This window comes from Anas acuta, chromosome 15 (genome assembly GCF_963932015.1).
Source record: "Anas acuta chromosome 15, bAnaAcu1.1, whole genome shotgun sequence".
NCBI lineage: Eukaryota > Metazoa > Chordata > Aves > Anseriformes > Anatidae > Anas > Anas acuta.
The window spans coordinates 9,868,025-9,886,318 of record NC_088993.1 but is presented as its reverse complement, the minus strand read 5'-3'; the positions used below and the strand labels follow the sequence as shown (position 1 = coordinate 9,886,318).

The following is an 18,294-nucleotide window of genomic DNA, read 5'->3' as shown; positions in this document are numbered from 1 at the left end:
GTCCGGCAGCCCCTGCCTGTACCGCATATTTTGGGCTGCTCAGGGAAGATGCTTGGGGCTGGATTTAGTTTTTTGCACAGACTGTCCGCTTTCATGAGTGAGACAGGATTAATAGTGGTGAGAGCACCAAGATGTTTGTGCTTCCCGAGCCAATCTGTTGCTTGCAAGCAAGGCAGAATGAAGACTCTTCAATCTGACCGACCTTGTTAATAAGAAGTCTGTGCCTTCAGTCTGTGCATCACTGCAGGCATGGCAGAACAGTATTCTTCTGGAGGTCTCTCGAATTTTTTAGGAATCTTTTTTCTCCTAAAGAAAGAACCAAAGCTTCTCTCCAGGCCAACCTCCAGCACTCACTGATTTTCCCAAGCCCATTAATTTAAACAGTGTCACGCCTCTCTCAACCTTTCTCCTTTATCTTGTTTTGCTCATGCCACTGTGAAAGAAATTGCTGAAGCGTCTCACTGGGTGTAATCTTCCTGTGTATCAAATGAGGAGAAATCTGCTTGGGGCTAGCTGCTGAGGCGGCGGGGCAGCCTGGAGATGAGATGCCCGCAGCTGCTGGAGGTGTGGGAGCGCGCTGCCCCCCTCCCACCTGGGATACTTCTGCGCTGGGGCTTGCTGCCTTGTCTGCTTTGCCTCCAAAGCTATGAAAACTTGATTGCATCGAAGCATAATGCTCCGTGCATACATCTAACCTCTCAATTTCCATGTCTTAGTGGTTTATTTTGTTGCTGTTGTTGTTTTTCCCCTCGTTTGTTTCCAGTGGTCCATCTATGACAGGTGTGGAGACTGGTAACGTGGTTGCCTTGCTGGCACAGGTTAAGAATTTGCTTTCTAACGGCTGGGTATGAAATACTGTGCTGGTTAAATGTCCCCGACCTGGAAGGGATCTGAGCTGCCAGGGGGCTGAGCCCCGCAGCGCCCTTTGGGACAGCACACACTTATCTGGTCACTGCTTTAATTTCTGCATGTAGTTTGGCTACTTGGAGCTCTGCTTTGATTAGATCTGTTTAATTAGAAAACAAATGATTGGACATGCAGAAAAAAAAAAAGTCCTTTGTATAATTGATTTGCTGTTGTGAATGCCACAAAGTGCTGCTTACCAGGAGAAAGCCACACAGGAGTTTGTAAATTGTTTTTGCCTCTTCTCAGTTGTCTGCATATGCTCCAGCTGGAGCACTGGGGCTGCCCTTGCAGCAGGATGAGGAGGGGAGATGGTTTTCCAAAGAATGTTCCCGTGAATTGGTGGTGGTTTCCCCTGTGAAGCAGCAGGTGGATACGTGCATGGCTAGGATTTGGCCACACGCTCAGTTGGTTCAGATTGCTGATGCAGCTGGGCGTCCACAGAGGATGAAGGAGATGCTGGGAAATGAATTTCCCATGCAAGTTGGAGCCTGGTGGAGATTAAATTGATAAATGCGAAACCACCACGCTTTGGGGGTTATTTGTTAGAGAATATTCTGTAAGTAAGCTGATGGCAGATGTATAAATTGGCTCAAGGTGTTCTGCTTGATGTCTAACCTGAAGGAGAACACAGATGAAAAACCAGAGCCCAATTCCTGCTTGCCATTTGTCCACTCTCGTGGAGCTGTGAGTTTCCACTTGCCTTGCAGGTAGCTGATGGAGGAGGCTGGAGAAGTTATATTCTTTGTGCCCACCCGCTGCTGTGTGCTGGGATTTGTCTGCCAGCTCTGCGGATGGGGCTGGGGCCAGTGCCTGGGGGGAGGCTCTGGGGCTGGGGCCCTGCGCCCAGCATGCCTGCAGGCGGTGGAAGAGGCACTCAGCACCACAATGCTGGGAACTGCTCAGCCACATCTGGCCTGGGGCTTTCAGGGGATGCAGATGCTGCATGGTCCCAGCTAAGCAAGATGCTTCTGCAGATAGCTTAAGAAAAAGTTGTGAGTTACGTCTTCCTGGCTATTTCAGGGCTGCTAATATGCTCAGTTAAAGGAGGAATTTATATTTGAAATGCCAGCTTAAACTTTACTGTGCGCATCGGTCATAAATCACGAATATCTTGCTGTCATGCTCTTCACAAGAACTTGTGTGGAAGTGTCAGCACAGAGGCAGAGGAAGGCAAAGGGCGTTTTGGCTGGATCCAGTGCCTGGGCTGACGCCGTCCAGGCAAACTCAGGGGTCAGAGGCAAGTGCCTGGTGGCGTAGCAACAGGCAAAGCTGTCAAACGGATAAAAGCAATTTGATGTGACGAAAGCTGGGAGGAGAGGAGGGAAAGCTCAAGCCAGAGCCAATTTCTGGAGTGATGGCATCAGGCTGATGGCAGTCGTGGTTGTGTGGTTGTGCCCAGGCTGGCCCTGGGGTATGATCCAGCCCATCCTGTGCAGGAGCCCCATGGGGAATGGGGAATGGCAGCTGTACTGGTCCCTGCCCCAGGGCAAAGCTTCCCTGAGCACACAGGCTGCCTCCAGTTTGATATGGATCACTTGGGATCAATGCATCGATAAGCAGGAAGCATAGAAATGTTTGATTTACATCACATTGCCTGTCCTCAAGAATTCAACCATTTTAATGGACATGAGTGAATCCAATTTTCTTTTATATTTCAGCATTTCTACTAGAAAGAGATATTTTTTTTTAAATAAGCATTTCTGATTCCAAATGCATCCCTCAGTAAAGAGCAGCTGCAGAAGGAATTGGTTTGACCTCTGCTTCCTTAATTGCTTTTTGCTCTGTGTTGGCCTGGAAATGGATGTTGCTATTGTGTAAATTACTGCAATGGTGGAAAGAGAGCTGATGAGATCAGGTGTGTGGCTCCTGTCAGTGAAATAGGCTTCTTAACTGGAAAGCAGTGCCTACCTGTCCACGACCAGAGGCTGGGTCACTCTGAAAGACCCACATGGTAATTACCACATCGTCTGCTTCCGAGCAGCCCTGCGGAGTTACCGGGAGCACATTTAGTCTGAAATCTCCTCTGAACTCCCTTTGGCCACTGGAAGGCAGTGCTCAGACCTCAGGCAGTGCGGCTCAGCCCGCTCATGGCCTACCCACGGCCTGGAGCAGCGCCCAGCTGCTGGCCTGTGGGACCGGAGCTGCAGGGGCTCCTCTGCCTGGTGCAGGAGGTGAAGAGGAAGAGCCAGGGCTTTCCCCCTCCTGAGGCGGTGGCCGGCACATGCCGGTTGGTGCTTGGGGAAACAATTCCTTGTTTGTTTGACTGAGAAAAGTATTGGCTGCAAGAGGAGCAAAGAACAGGAGTGGGTTGCTCCAGCCCACTGTGCATCGAGTGTGACTGACGGAGCCGGGCTCTGCTTTCAGCTTTCCTCACCTGGCTTTGTGGGCTTTGCAGTTCTGCTTTCTGAGCTGTTCTTGGAAGAACCACTGACAGCAACAGGGGAAATGGTGCTCTTGAGTATGGACAAAGGGCTTATTTTTGCGATGGTACTGTCAGCACCTGCTCCTGGGTAAGGTCCGTGCAGGAGCTCTGTGTATCTGAACTGTAAGCAAACTTGCTCAGCAAACAGTGGCGTTTTTGAGAGCGGAATAAAGCAATTAACCTCCAAGAAAGGCATGTCCTAGAACTTTAAAGGTTTATGGATTTGGACTGTGGGCACACAAATGGTAGGTCATCTTTTGGGAAAGCTGCCATGGGAAACTGCAAGTCTGTAAACCTGTGTGGGATATAGTGCTGCTGCTTACGGTCCGCAGATGTGTTGTGAATAAGCATTTGGCCTTGAAAAACATCTCCTCTGTTCTTCAGCAATAGGTCTACCTCTGTGGTATCTAAATTAGTTAATGATAGAAGCAACGACTCTTGTATAATTAGCACATTAATACCCTGAAGGAATCAGCATGCTAATTACCCAACAGGATGAGATTAGAGGTCACATTCTCCAGTAGAGATGAGGGGATGAGTCCTATGGATTCAAACAGCTCCATTTGAAATGTAAAAAGCCTTTTCTGTTTAACAGGTAACACTTCTAGCGAGGTGCTTTACATTATAAGAATTCAAAATACTTGGGTCAATGGTAAAATAAACTGTCCCAAAATGAGGAGCTGTAACACACCTCATTTTACAGTACTGACATGGATTATTTGTGAAGAATCAGTATGCCTGGGATACTTTGCCACTGCTAATTTAAACTGTAATTGGTGGCTTTAAGACTTCATGGTTTGATTTGTTATCATCTCCTAGGACTAAGCTTCATCTTCTTTCATGCTTGGAATAAAGAAGAGGAGAAGAAAAAAACAAACAAACAAAAAAACACACACAAGGAAAAAAATAAGGAAGATATGGGGTACTTCTATGTGATTTTATCATAATATTTGTTTTCACTAGGATAATAAATCATAGCAGGTCATTTAGCATAGTCATGCTAGCTACATTTGTGATCCATTGCCTTGTAGTAGAGCTCATTAATAACTGTGGCAGGCTGCATGCTGGTTGGGAATGAATGGCTTAAGGTTCCTCACCACATTCTTAGAAGGTGGCCTTTCCAAAGAGCACAGAGCTGTCCCCTGGACACTGGCACTTGGAGGTGCGCTCAGAGAGTTGTGGCATCGTCTCGAGAAAACTGATGGTGGCAATCTGGGAAGACATGGACTTCCTGATGTGGGGAGGTACCTCCTGAAAATGGTCTGAGTTTTAATGCAATGTTTTTATTGCATTAACTTGGAGAATTGCTGGGGATGTGTGAAGGTTTTGCTTGCATGGCAAGAGGATTGTGGTGTAGAGACAGCTGAGCTAGTGGTAAGTGGACTGGTCGTGATGCTGGACATGCCATGGCAGCACAGAGCAGCCTGCGTGGCTCCTGTGTCCATGAAAGCACCATCTTTGATGTTGCCAAAAATATCCCCAGGTTATTTGATGAGCAGAGCATCTCAGCCCTTAAACTGCATGTGTCAAAGCTGTCAGAAGGCATGAAGTGAGATGCAAGCTTGCACAGTTTTATTTCAGGACTGCACTAGCAGGCAGCACCTGAGTCACCCAGAGCAAGGTCCCATCCAGGTACAGCAGCTTGCAGTCAGCCCTTGCATAAGGATGGAGATGGCAGATATACTAGGTAGCATATTAAAGCAATATTAATTAATCACAGGATATATTATGATAGCAAATGCACCCCTAAATAGGGGTCAGGTGCTTGCTGCTCAATGACCTGCCTGCCTAGAAGGGCGCATTTGGTACTGCCATGAGGGATCCTGGATTTGGCTCTGCTGGCAGTGCTGGAGGGGCCCTGTACCAGTGCCCACCTTTGAACCTCCTCTGGCTGCACAAACCTGCATGGATTTTGGAGCCCCTGCAGACATTTGTTCTTAAAACTCCCCCTCTTTCATGGGAAAGGTTTTTAATCTTTAATATTCTAGCCAGTGCCTGTGGATATCCTGGCTTCAGCTTTTGCAGACTTTTGGTTCAACTTTCTAATGATGTGAAGCTTTATTTTTCAAAACACAAAGTGCTTTTATGCCTGTCCAACAGGAGTGCGCAGCATTTGCCAGGATCAGGCCCGTAATTATAGTTTGCGGCTGTCTGCAAGCTTTTGTTCCGCGAGGCTGGGCTAATACAAAGGACGGGGCGTTAGGCTTGCATCTCTCCCTTGGTTACTTCCCTGGACTTTTAACAAGTGATAATTATGGAAAATTGGTTCTGTATAAACATCCTGCTGACAGCCTGTGTGTGTGTGATTCGTGTCTTTAATTTGGGAATGATACGATTATCGTTAGAAGGAGTCATTAACGTTTGTGTTTGAAGGATGACAAGGATGTCACGCTCCAGAGGGTGATTCTTGTTCATTCACCCAGGTCTAGGCTGTTCCGCGTGTTTCAGCGTCCCAGTGTGCCTGGACAAAGATTCCGGCTGTTCTTCAGAAGGTGTAATTGGTCGCCATGTTCTTGCTAAATATCACCCTGGATTTGTGGGCCCTATTTATTTGAACTGTATTTTAACCTGTAGTACAGCTTCTCTTATTGCTTCCAAACTGCTCAGTGGGTCTTTTGGATGATTTTGAGGTGCTGAGCTACGTGCTGAAAATTATGGTGTCCCGCCATCCGTGTGTGGCAAGCGAGATGCTCACTGTTAAGGGTGGATTTGGTCTTGGAGGGGCCACAGGAGCCGTGCACTGCTGGGGTGGCACGGCTGCAGGAGATGGCCATCCTTGAGCAGGCAGGGCTCAGGGTGGATGTGTGATGCACTGACCTTGACCTGTCCCCATTTCTGCTTCCCGCAGTGTACGGGCACAATGTGAAGAGCAGCAATGACTTCATCGGGAGGATCGTCATTGGCCAATACTCCACGGGTGCCCCCGAGTCCAACCACTGGCGCCGGATGCTCAACGCGCACCGGACGGCCGTGGAGCAGTGGCACAGCCTGCGCTCCCGGGAGGAGTGCGACCGCGTCTCCCCAGCATCCCTGGAGGTGACATGAGCTGTGGCACCAGCGGCAGCCAAACTGAGCAGGCGGACGAGGTGGGGGAAAAAAAACCCAACCACCAAAACACTCAACCTCACACCCACCCCACAGCAGCTCCATTGGACTGAAGCAGCTGCCGGTACCCGCCTGGCTGCACTGGCCTCTGTGCAAACCTCCGCAGCACCAACCATGTCCCACCGGGTCCCATGCCAGTAGCTCCCCTGGGGCCACCAGCGGCCTGGCCAGCTGGACCTGTTGCTACCTGCGTCCGGCTCCGCTGTTTTTTAGCGATGGAGAGCATCATCCAGAGCAGGGCGGGCTGCAGGCGGAGGTGCCGCTGGACATGCCGAGATGGGGAAGAGTTTTGAGTTGCCTCTGCTCTCCTTACGGTCCAAATCCATGACTCGTCCTCTCGGAGATATACGTACCTGTGTGCTCTCGTTGGTGAACGTGGTAATTAGGCTAGGATGTTTTTTTAAATGGTAGAAGCTGTGGTGAAATCGACTCTGGCTCCAGTTTTGTCCTTGTACTTGTTTCAACAGAATTAAGCTCCTGTTAGTACGTGCCAGGCACACGCAGCCCCGTGCACGTGGGTCTGATGTACCGTCAGCAGTGAGGTCTGCCACTCTCCATAGCAGTCTGTGTGTGTCAAGTAGATACCGTGATGATATAGCGAAGTAAACGTCTCCAGTAGCACTTATACTTTCCAATACTTCCCTATGTTGTGCAAAAGAAACCTGCTGTGGGGACTTTTGCAGTTAAGAACACCCCAAATGCACAATTTTAATTCCCTGACAGACTGCAGTGGCTCTTTCTGTGTTGTGTGTGTTAACCGAGGTAGTTTTCGAGGTCACCACGTGAACTTAGCTGCAGTCAGGCTGTCCTGTTGGTTGCTTCTGTACATTTTTTTTCCCACAGCATATTGTCTGGTATGATGCAGATTGTATATTTATTGAAAATAAAAATCTATTTAATTGTGCCATGCATGCTGAGATGGTACTTGTTGGCAGAGTTCATCGTTGTATTGAGCTCAGTTACGTCCATGGCACAAGGAAAGCTGGAAGGTTGGAGTTCACCCCTTCCCACTGCAAATGATCCTGGAGTTATTTAGGGGAAACTGGGGCAGAGCTGATGGCCAGCCCAGCGCCTTGTTCCTGTTGGGCAGGGCTCCTGGCCAGAGTACATACACCTGAAGCACAGGGGTCTGACACGTGTCTGCATGGGGCTGTGGGTTTGTACTCCGCAGGAGTGGGCCCCAAGTTATTATATAGTTTTAAAATTGTTTTATTTATCAGTGGTGGGTCTGCATGAAAATCCATTTCTTGCTTACAGCTCATTCACAAATCAAACTACAGAAGGATGTCACCTGCAAGACAGCAGGGCTCAACACAGGACTTTCTGGATCTTCATTTTGGAGAAGGAACCCCATCAGCTGTCTGACAGCCAATGCAAACATCAGTGCTCTGCAGCCGGGGAATAGAGGCACCCAGCTCCATGCTGGAGCACAGAGATGCTGCACAAGGAGATCTTTCTCATGGCACATGTGCAGGGTGGCATCGGATGGAGCCATACCCCTTGGGAGCTGTGAGCCCCTGTGCCTGTTTTCTGGTATTTGAGCACCCACTGTCTTTGAATGTTGTTGAACAGAAGCTCTTCAGCAGCAGCCGTGATGGGTTTGAGCAGGGAAGGGATGATTCGGGTGCCTGTGGTTTCCTCCAAGAAATGTCCTTGCCTCCCTGCCTCAAGAAGCCATCTCGCAGCGGCTCCAGGGCAGAGCACCATGCGTCCCCAGGCACAGGGTGGCAAAGGGCCGTGGTGGCCTCGCTGTGGTGCCATCACTCACATGCTGCAGCTGGGGAAGCCCCCGGCTGCCCACCTGCGAGGCACAGCTGCAATGCCTGGATCCCTCCCTGCTGCTCTCCAGCACAGCTGGTGTGTTGGCAGCCCCAGCTGCAGGGACAGTGGCTGCCACTGGGCCGCCCGTGGGTGTCCTTGCAGAGCTTCTCTGCCGCAGGTGATGGATTTCAGTTCTGGTCTGTCTCTGCGAGTTAAAGGTAATTCTGCAGGTGAAATTCCTCTCCTGTCCCACAGCAAGGGCAATAGCAAATCCTTCTCTTCTCTGGCTTTCCTCCCAGCTCATCTCATTGCTAAATCACGGTGCAGAGGGAGCCCTGGGCAAGCACACTGGAGGGTGCCGACCTGTTCCTGCAGCCTGCAAAGGCTCAGACAAGGGCTGGTGGTTTCAGCAGTCACTGGCCTCGCTATTTTTCCACCTGTGGTCTATGGGCAGCAGCACGAGCTTTGTGCATCCACTGAAGATGACTGGAGACCCACCAAGTGCTTTGCTTAAGCGCTGGAGATGGAAACTTTGAGTGAATTAACATGTACCAGAGTTTTGTTCTACAGTTTGCTGATAATTGCCTGTAATACCAGCTTTATCTGGGAGTTGTGCACAGCTGAGAAAGGAGAAGGCACATGGTCTTCTAATGCTAAGTCTGAACTTCTTCATTTGTAGTAGCCTGGTGTATCAATAGACCTTTCCTTGAGCAGTATAGTTTTGGATCAGTATATGGAACTACAAATGAAAGGGGGAAGGAGTTCTCTTAAAATGTTTTATTTAATGCAAAGAAAATCTAATATAGGATCTCATGAGCTGCTGGCTCTGGAATAAGTCTGGATACTTTACTGAAAGCTTTGGGGCATCCCAAATTCTTTCTTCTTGAATCCTGCCTGTAAAAACAGGAGTCATCTCACCTCAAGTCCCAGAAAAACTTGAAAATGTTGATCTGTGGCTGAGAATAAAATGTGAATGGCACTGACTGTGTTCCCAAGCAGCTCATTCAGTGCTGGCTGAAGGCAGAAATTGGAAGTGGAGCAGGACCATGGCTTTTCATAGCACGTGTGTGCTGCAACTAGAGAAGGACTTTACACAAGATTTTCAAAACCTGAAGTTTATTTCCAAATACGGTTCTGACAATGGAAAGGAGATGTGGAAGAGCCTCCGTCCCATCGCTGTTTGTAGCTGCGGGCTGTCTGTTACAGGGCTGCACGAGCACGGTGGGGGCAGCGTGTGAGTGAACGGAGCAGGCTTGCTCCTGTGACATCACCAAAAAAAGGTAAAGAAGGTGCAAAAAGAGGCGGCAACGGATTAAAAAATGAGAAATAAAAGCCATAAAACCATCTCCGCCTTGATCCTAGGGGGAGGGAGAAACCCACAAAAAGCTTCTCCGCCTCACTCCTAGGGTGGAGAAACCCACGAAAAGCATCTCTGCCTCGCTTCTGGGGCGGGGGGGACCCACGAAAAGCATCTTTCCCCCCCTGCTTGTGGGCCGTGGAGGGCGGAGGGCCGCAGCGGGGAGGTGCGGGGCGGTCCCTGCCCGCAGCCGCCCCCTGCCCGCAGCCGCCCCCGTCCCGCCGCGGAGCCGCCCGGTGCCGCGGTGATGGGCTGGGGCCGCGCCGTGTGCGCGCTGCTGGCAGCCGCGCTGCTGGCCGCCGGGGCTTTCCCCCAGACCAACATCAAGATCAGCCAAGGTGAGTGCAAAGCGCCCGGAGGGGGTTTAATCCCGCACCACCCGTGCAGGATGGTGATGGCCCCTTAGGGGGGGGGTTAGGGGTCTCAGAGGGGCGGCAGCTGGCTCGCCGGTTTGTCTCGCTCCAGAAATCTCAGGCTTGCCTCGAAATCAACTTTCTTCTTCTCTTGGGTGCCCCAAGCAGCCCTGCTATCTCCCTGGACGCTGAGGCTCTCTCTGCTGGCTTTGTGTTCAGGCAGCTGGGCTTTTGCCCATAGTGATGCGAGCTGGTGTGCCAGGGTGCCAGAGGAGCACCTCCTGTCCCTGGAAAAAGGCCACCGATGTGAGATTCCCTCCCCATTCCCCGTTTTTTCCTGGGCTGGTTGTAAGCCTGGAGCACGGCGTGGTGGCAGCCGCTCTGTGTCACTTTGGTTTCCTGCAAACTTTCTGATGGGGCTGGGGGGAGCAGGAACCTGTGATCATTGCACGGTGCCCCCCATCACGTTAACAGCTGATGCGAGCAGAAAGGGACCCTTAAGTGTCGTTCAGAGAGTTTGTGAGAAAAAGGAGCAATAGAGCCTGGGTTTCCTCCCAGCCGGCCAATCAACGGGAGCTTCACCAGCACTAATTAAGGAGGAAAAATGCAAGATAACTCCTATCTGTTACTGCGGGCTGTAGGGGGGTGGCTGTGGCAGCCTCGTATCTCCAAATGGATGTGGCAGAAGATTTTAATCTGTAGAGACAGCTTGGTTTTGTTACAGGGATTTAAAAAGCAAAACACTCTCTGCGTGAAGGGGAGTCACTTTCCCAACATGTTTCAACAGCTGTTTAAAGTTTTACTTGGACATTTGTAACATGCACTTAAAAACCCACTTCAGGGTGTGTAAGGTACCGTCGGGTCATTAAATGGTCTCCGTGTCCATCAGTGGCTGCCCACCCCTCCAGCTCCCTGTGTCCCCCACACACAAGGAGACCAAAAACCCTCCATGAGCTGCTTGTTTTGAATGTGGCCACTGAGCATGAGGCTTTTTTATCTGTTAAGGAAAGATCTGTGTTACAAATGGCACGAAGGTGGGGCTGTTTGTCAGTAACGAGCATGGTGTCAGTGTTAAGGATGTGCTCCTAAAGCCCTTGGTGACCTGAGGCATCTCAGTATCACACAGTAGCACTGTCTTAGCCCCTGCTAAGATTTGATGGGCTCCTGCCCATCAAGCTCCCCTTATTCTTTGGTTTTAGTCAATAAGGAGGACGTGGGCTCTGCCTCAGGTGGCACAGTGACCCCTATCCCCAGCCATGCTTCAGCTGGAGCCATCCTGGAGGGTCCTGGGCTGCCCGGTCCCAGCCCTGCAGTCTCAGCCTCCCCCCTGACCACCAGTCAGCAGCTCCAACACAGGGTAGCTTTCTCTTTGAGGTCAGAAGGCAGCATCAGCTTACAGATGTGCCAGGAAGAGTGTTTTAAGACCATACATGTCAGTGAGGTCTCTCCTAGAACCTACAAGCTTCTGGTAAGCCATCAGCTGCCGACCTGACCTTACCCACTGTCCAAAGTGCTTCCATGGAGCTGCATCCCCCCAGGGGTCTTCCCTGCACGGGCATCTCTCACCAGCCCTGTCCTGGCCCCAGCCTTTGTCTCTCCAAGCTACTGGCTGCTGGGGAAGCAGCACGCAGCCTTGGCGTGGAGCTGGTAGGGAGAAGCCTGCCCTTCGCCTTCGCTGCTGAGTCGGGGAGTCGCGCAGTCAGTGCTTTGCTTCTTCAGTAGCATCCCAGGACACAAAGGCTGATGGAACTGCCTGGGGTTTTCTCCCTCAGTAATTTGTCACTGGAAAGCAGCCATTCGGGGAAGTGAAACTTTCTGCCAGAGCTGTGTCAGACTCTATACAGCTCTGACATGGGATTTTCCCTGTTAGGGGGATCCTGGAGCCTCTGAGCTGGGTTTCAGCAAATCACTAAATAGGAAGAATCCAGTTGTATTGGCACCAAAACACATTCAGAGAGCACAGAGCTCTTTTCCTGACCCCAAATTCCTGTTTTCCAGCTTTTCTGGGTAAGTATTATCTGCCTGACACAGATCTTATCTTCAGCCAAGTGTGGACAACCATTTTGCCACTGCTGCATTTAAACACATCCCTGGCCATAAAACTGCTGCACTGCAAAAGGCAAAGGAAGGACGGAAGGATTCGTGCCCTCATTTTCTGCCAGAAATTTGGGGACAAAGGGATGGCAGGGATGTGGTCCCACGGGTGGTGGCTTTGCTGCAGGTGCGGCTCCAGCCCAGAGGAGCTGATGCTGCCAAGGGCAATATTTTGCTGGGACGCTTAAAGGTGAGAATCTGGTCTGAATATCCCCCCAGTGCTTCCCCCATTTCTTTTTACATCAAATACCACTATCAGCTGCTGGCTTAGGTTATGAAGTTTTCCTACAGAGCTGTGAGTATGCTCATACACACATGCATACAATTTCTTATGGCTTTCCTGCTAAAAATAGCCTCTGCAGTTCCCAGATCAGGGCAGCACCCCCAGTTGCTGCTGCCTGTAAATGTAAAAGCAGAAGTTCTCCTCCAAAGAGAGTGCCAAAGCCTCTGATCCTGACCCGACAGAGAGGATGCTAATTAAATGCTGACCTCCCTTCTTTTCCTTTTTGGTATATTTAACCTTAAATTCCTTCAGGCACCTCTGGTTCGCTGAAGCTCATCAAATTAATGCTACCTAATGGGAAGCAGCGCAGAATAACAAAGGAGGACTGTCTCCATCTCACACTAGGTTTTGGCTACTCAGGACAAGGAGGGGGGTGCCGGGGGCCCGCTGTGATTCACAGTGCCATGGGAAGGCAGGGAGCCGCTGGCTTCAGCCCCGTGAATTTTGCCACCATGCTGCTGGAGGTGAAGAGTTCGTCGGGGCTTTTTACACCTCTATAAAAGAGCCGGTTCCTGGTGGTGTCTGTCTGCTGCAGCCCCGTCCCCTGGATCTGTCTCTCGGCCCCTGCCCCAGGCTGTTGGTGGTGGGGACAGGGGCCCCTGGACAGTGCCATGCTGCAGGAAATCACATCAGCTCGTGGCATTCCTGGTCCTGCTCTGTTGGCACACCACCAATAATTCGCCCTTCTGAGGGCTGTTCTAAGGTTTTTCCAGAGAAAGGCTGGCTGGATGTGGTTCTGAGCCCCGCACCACCTCTGAGCTGCCTTTGGCTTTGCCACGCTCCTCTAAAGCTGCTCCCCTTGCTTCTGACCAGGTGTGCCTTGGTGATACTCCTCAGAGGCTGTGCAGCCCCTGCGAGCTGCCCAAAGCCACAGCTCCTGCAGGGAGTGCAGCAGGGGGATGAAGTGGGGCTGCCTCGGGACATCAGGGGAACAGAAATGCCCTTTGCCTTTGTGGCTTGTCTGCTGTGTGCTGTAAAGCAGCTTCAGGAGGGGTGTTTGGGAACGGCTCAGAGAACCTGTATGAAAGAGCTGATGATTCATGAAATTATCACTTGGAGCTGCTGGAGAAGAGTTCAGCTCCACTCAGCTTTGAAATCATCTCATTTCTCCTTTTTCTCCCTACCAACATTGCCTTCACTGCTGCTACATCAAATGTGGCTGTTGGCAGGGATTCACTCTGCCCACCCATGACCCGCAGTCACAGCGATTTCCCCCCAGGCCCTTCAACACCAGAGACCCTTCAGCAGCGCCCTAACCTCTTTGGGCTTAAGTCTGTTACCTGCTTGGGTAGCTCAGTGGCATCTGCCTCGCGCAAGGACTCGGTGTGCCCTAACTCCTGCTCCCAGCACCGCAGTCGCTCTGGCAGGATCCAGTGGAGATGCAGAGGCTGGCTCTGGGGGAACTGGTGACACCCCAAGGCTTAAAAACCAGGAGCTACAAAGGTTAAACCCATTTACTACATGATTTTGGGGACCCTGCATGTGTTAGTGTTTGTTGGGGCATGGTGCGTGTTCTGTGTCCTCCCTTCTGCTCGGAGGAAGCTGGCAGAGGGACGCGTTAACGCTGCTGCAGTGTTTGTATTATGCAAAGGCTCCAGAAATGCCTCCTGTGCCCCCAAAATAGCCTCATCGGGGGGAGCTCCCCTGTCCTGCTGAAGAGCCATTGTAGCTCTATGGGGCCCCAGCTCTTATCTCCCAGGGAGGCAGATAGAGCGGCACCACTCCCTGCGGCCTCCACGGGGCTATTTTTGGTCCGAAATCCAAGGCGTGCCTGCATGCACGGCTGCCGCCAGGCCAGGACAAGGGGGCTGCGAGGGGGGTTGTTGGGGGGGAAGATGCGATCTGGTCTTCTAGGAGGTGTGAGCAGGAGGGCAATATGTGGATGTGACCCTGCAGCCCCAGCGCCAGCTCTGTCCTAGCACGGGCCCCAGTGCTGTCTAATGGAGGCAAGAGTAGCCCTTATCTTGTTATCTGCAGTAGCACAAGTGCCTTCATTTAAAGCACCCCCTGCCTGAAGCCACATCAAACAGGCTTGCATCGCAAGCCTCCTGATTTTCCTAGGCAGACAGTAAATTTGGAAACTCGTGGCTGTTGCAAAATTTCTTTGGGTTTTAGCTACCTTACACCTGGCTTCTGAAAAACCTGCTTTTTTTTCCACGTATATGGCATTAGTTTGTTGGTGGGGAGCAGGGCTGGGCGCTGCTTCTCCCGTAGCACCTGCATCCTGCATGTCCTCTGCTCTGCCCCAGCCCTGCCAGAGCCCGTGCACGCCTACTCCTGCCCTCTCTTCTGGACGGAGTATGAAGGCCACTGCTACCGGTACTTCCCCATCAACAAAACCTGGGCTGAAGCCGACCTCTACTGTGCTGAGTTCTCCATTGGCATCAGATCAGCGAAGCTGGCCTCCATTCACAGGTGAGAGCCACGGGCACATCCTCCTCCTGGGGAAGCAGGGACACAGGCACGGTGCCACCGAGGCAGCACAACCTCTGTGCAACAGCTGGGGCAGGCCCGATGCCTTGGGCATGCAAAGACAGTGTAGAAAATGCCTTTTGCTTTCTGGCAGGAATAGTGCTGTAATATTCCCCCAATTCCCTCCAAAGTCAGTTTTTTATCCTTGAAAAAGGGGTGGAGATCTAACACGATTACACATGCTCCCTCTCCCTCACCCTACACACCTTTGGCAAAAACCCGGCCCCAACTCACCAGCAATCACAACACAGGGGCCTGTTTGTCCAGACCTGGGGTGGAAATGAGGGACATGTCCATGACCCTTTGCCTGCCATAACCTCTCGACTGCTGTGTTTTGTGCTGTTTTGCCAGCTGGGAAGAAAATGTCTTCGTGTACGACCTGGTGAATAGCCGTGTGCCCGGCATCCCCACTGACATCTGGACAGGGCTCAACGACCTGCGGCAGGTGAGCTCCCCCTGCCTCTGCTCTTGCAGCGGTCCTGGACATCACCTGTAAAATTTATTGTAAAACTTCACTTCCCTGTAAGTTTTCAGCTGTACCATCCCAACATGCTGCTTGGCTCATTCTCCCCATGTCCTTGAGCTGTCTCGCACCTGTCTCTGCTTGGGCACGTGGCCATGGGTGCCTGGGGGTTGGCAGCTCTGCGGTGGCCACATTTCTCCCTCTACCCATGCCCTGCAGGAGGGTAACTTCGAGTGGACCGATGGCTCCTCCTATGACTACAACTACTGGGACGGCAGCCAGCCCGACGACGGCATCCACTCCATCCCGGAGGAGGAGGACTGTGTGCAGATCTGGTACCGGGCCAGCAGCGGTAAGCACGGCGTGCGGCGCTCAAGGGCGCGCTGAGTGCTGCTTGCATGCGAATAAATTCCAGCTGCTGCTCGGGCTTTTCTGGAGAGGCTGCTGGCAGGGTGGTGATTTGCATTTTAAATCTTTATTATTATTATTTTCCCTTTTTCTTTGTAGAAAAGGGTGTTTTCTTTATAAACACATAAACACGCACACACATATGCTTTCCCTCTGCTTACAGCCCATCTCCTCTCCCAGAGCAGGAGAACATCACTCTAGGGAATCCCTAAATTTAGTCAAAGATCAAATTTTGTCATTTCCCCCTCCCACACGTGGCCTGCTGCAAAACCCATCCCTTCGCCATCATCCTGTCCCTCACTCACACCATGGGCTCTTGCTGAAGCACAGCAAGGCCTTGCCTATGCTGCAAGCCAAAACCCTAAAGGCCCTGAACCTCGTTCCTCACTAACGCCTTGTTTTTGGGGCAGCACTGCGCTCCTGGAATGACAACGCCTGTGGCCGAGCCTTCCCCTTCGTCTGCAAAATTCCCTCGCTGGCCCTGGACTGATCCTGCACCCCGGCTTTGTGCCACCTCAGCGGGGACGAGCCGGCTGGGATGTCACGGCGTGGAGGAGGCCTCATGCAAAGGAAAGAGCTGCGAAGCTCTCCCTGCAGGGAAGCGGTGATGGGAGGCGTGCTGCAGAGCAAAGGAGGCCCCAGATTTAAGCTTGGGGTTGGGTTTTAAATAAACTATTTCACCATGTTGGAGGAAATCTGTTATTTTATTAATGCACCAAACCCTTAGCAAAAAAAAATAAAGGAGGGGGAAAGGTGCCAGTCTTCTGTTAAGTTACACAAAATGCCTTTGTGTCGTGGGCATTATTTTCTCCCTGCTGAAGTAGGTGACAGAGGTAGCTCTGGCTCTGTATTAAGCAGGAGCTGGGGGCAGCACTGGGTTCTCCAATTTTCCCCCCTGGGACAAGCCTCACGCCTGGCACTTGCCTCATCTGGAGCTCCCCAGGGCCGAGGGCAGGTGGGCAGCATTGGGCCACCAACACCCAATTTGGGCTGGGTGGGTGGCAGGAGGGTGGGAGGGGGCTGATGTGTGCCAGCTGGGGGCGGCGGGGTGCCCTCACCCAGCAGGGGCATCATTCTGGGGGAGGCTTGTCTGGGGGTGGGGGTTGAGTTCTAGTTGCTTGGTAGGAGTTGGCACCCTGCTTCTTGCATGTGTGTGGGGGTTTGTGGGGTTTTGGTGAAACTGGGGCTGTGGGGGAGCCCAGCAGGGTGCCTGAGGGGAGAGAATTGCTGCTGAGCTTCCTTAAAACATAAAATCAACAACTAAAATAATAATAATAGAGAAAAAATTATAAAGGAAAATATAGAATTAAAAGAGAGATTAAATTATCAAATAAAAAAGAGAAAATAAAAAAGAATTAAAAGATAGAATAGACAAATAAACTAATAAAATTAATAATAGTAATAACGAAAACTAAATTAAAAAAGAATAAAATAAGAAATAACAAGAAAAAAAATACAAATAATGATACGATAAAAATAGAATTAAATAAAAATGCTCTTCTCCCTCAAAGCATGCATCTCTGTGAGGGCACCACAGGCAGAAGCAGAGGAACAGGAGGCAGGGGACACGGGGAAGGGCTGGGGCCGGGGCTGGGCGCTGCATGGTCAGGATGAAGCAACTTGGTGTGGGTGGAAGGGAAGTGCCTGGAGCAGCTGTGCTGTGCTGTAAGGGGATATCTGCGTGTATGTGTATGCATATAACATGCACACGTGCTAAACGGCATGTCTGTGCCTCTCAGCTGTGGGCAGGTTCAACTTTTTGCTGTTAAAGAGAAAATGTAATCTTAATTCCTCCTAATTGCTTCCTATAAACTTGTCACTGGCATATAAAACATCATTGCTTTCACAGATCCTTTGAATAGGACATACAGATAGATAGCTATAGATACAGATTTATTTCCCCACATAATAATAAAATAAGAAACCAAATTTCCTTCTCCTTTTAAAACTAGCTTCAAGACATGGTGGCTTCTCTGGAGGAGCAGGAGCTTCTCCACAGGGTGTCCCAGGCAGGGCAGGGACCTCTTGACACAAAACCAAGGCAAATCCCTTGTGAGGATGAGTAAAAGCATCCACATAAAATTCTTTGGTCACCCCTGATGTCACCATCTGAAACACATAACATCTGAAAGCTCACACTTTCCGGAGTGATTACATTGGGTGCAATGAGGTAAAGGGCAATGGGGCAGACACAGCTTCCCCCAGTGTCACGGCTGCTTTTGGCTGAACTGGGAGCTTGGAGTGAAAATGTGAAAGCTGGTGGGGGTAAGGCTGTAGTTGTTGGTGGGAACACATGTGTAGGAGCCAGTTTCTAAAATGAGGTAATCCCTGGTGTGTATTTAAAAGATATACATATTAAAATGTATTATATATATAAAATAAATTTGTATTTATATATAACGTATATTGGGAAGGCAAGGGAGAAATATATATATAGGGACAAAGTATGTGCTGTTCAGGCTCTCCCAACTCCCCTGTGCTCTGGGCAGCACAGAGGCTGAGGAGGCCAAGGACTGCATCCTCCTGGGCCTGTGCAGGCTGTGATGTTGAACCTGCCGGCTGGCCCTGGCCTCTGCCTTTCCCAAGACCGGGGACCAGGGCTCAGTGCCATAATCCCCCCTGAAAATCAACCCCTCTGGCATCAGGGTGTGAGGAGGGAAATGTCTTGTG

General features: G+C 50.9%; 1 protein-coding gene across 7 annotated transcripts in view; it reads left to right on the top strand.

Moving 5' to 3' along the window:
* Positions 1-16,309, top strand: part of SYT17 (synaptotagmin 17) — a 47,042-nt gene extending 30,733 nt beyond the window's left edge. For 6 of the 7 annotated variants that reach the window (XM_068699857.1, XM_068699860.1, XM_068699858.1 and 3 more), the window contains one exon: positions 6,177-7,357. In XM_068699857.1, coding sequence (XP_068555958.1) covers positions 6,177-6,373 — 197 coding nt within the window. In that variant the 3' untranslated portion in view covers positions 6,374-7,357. Of the gene's footprint in view, positions 1-6,176; positions 7,358-14,530; positions 14,697-15,104; positions 15,199-15,435; positions 15,569-16,034 lie in introns of those variants that run through there. The other variant, XM_068699864.1, reaches the window with a different exon arrangement.
* Positions 16,310-18,294: the final 1,985 nt, after the last annotated feature.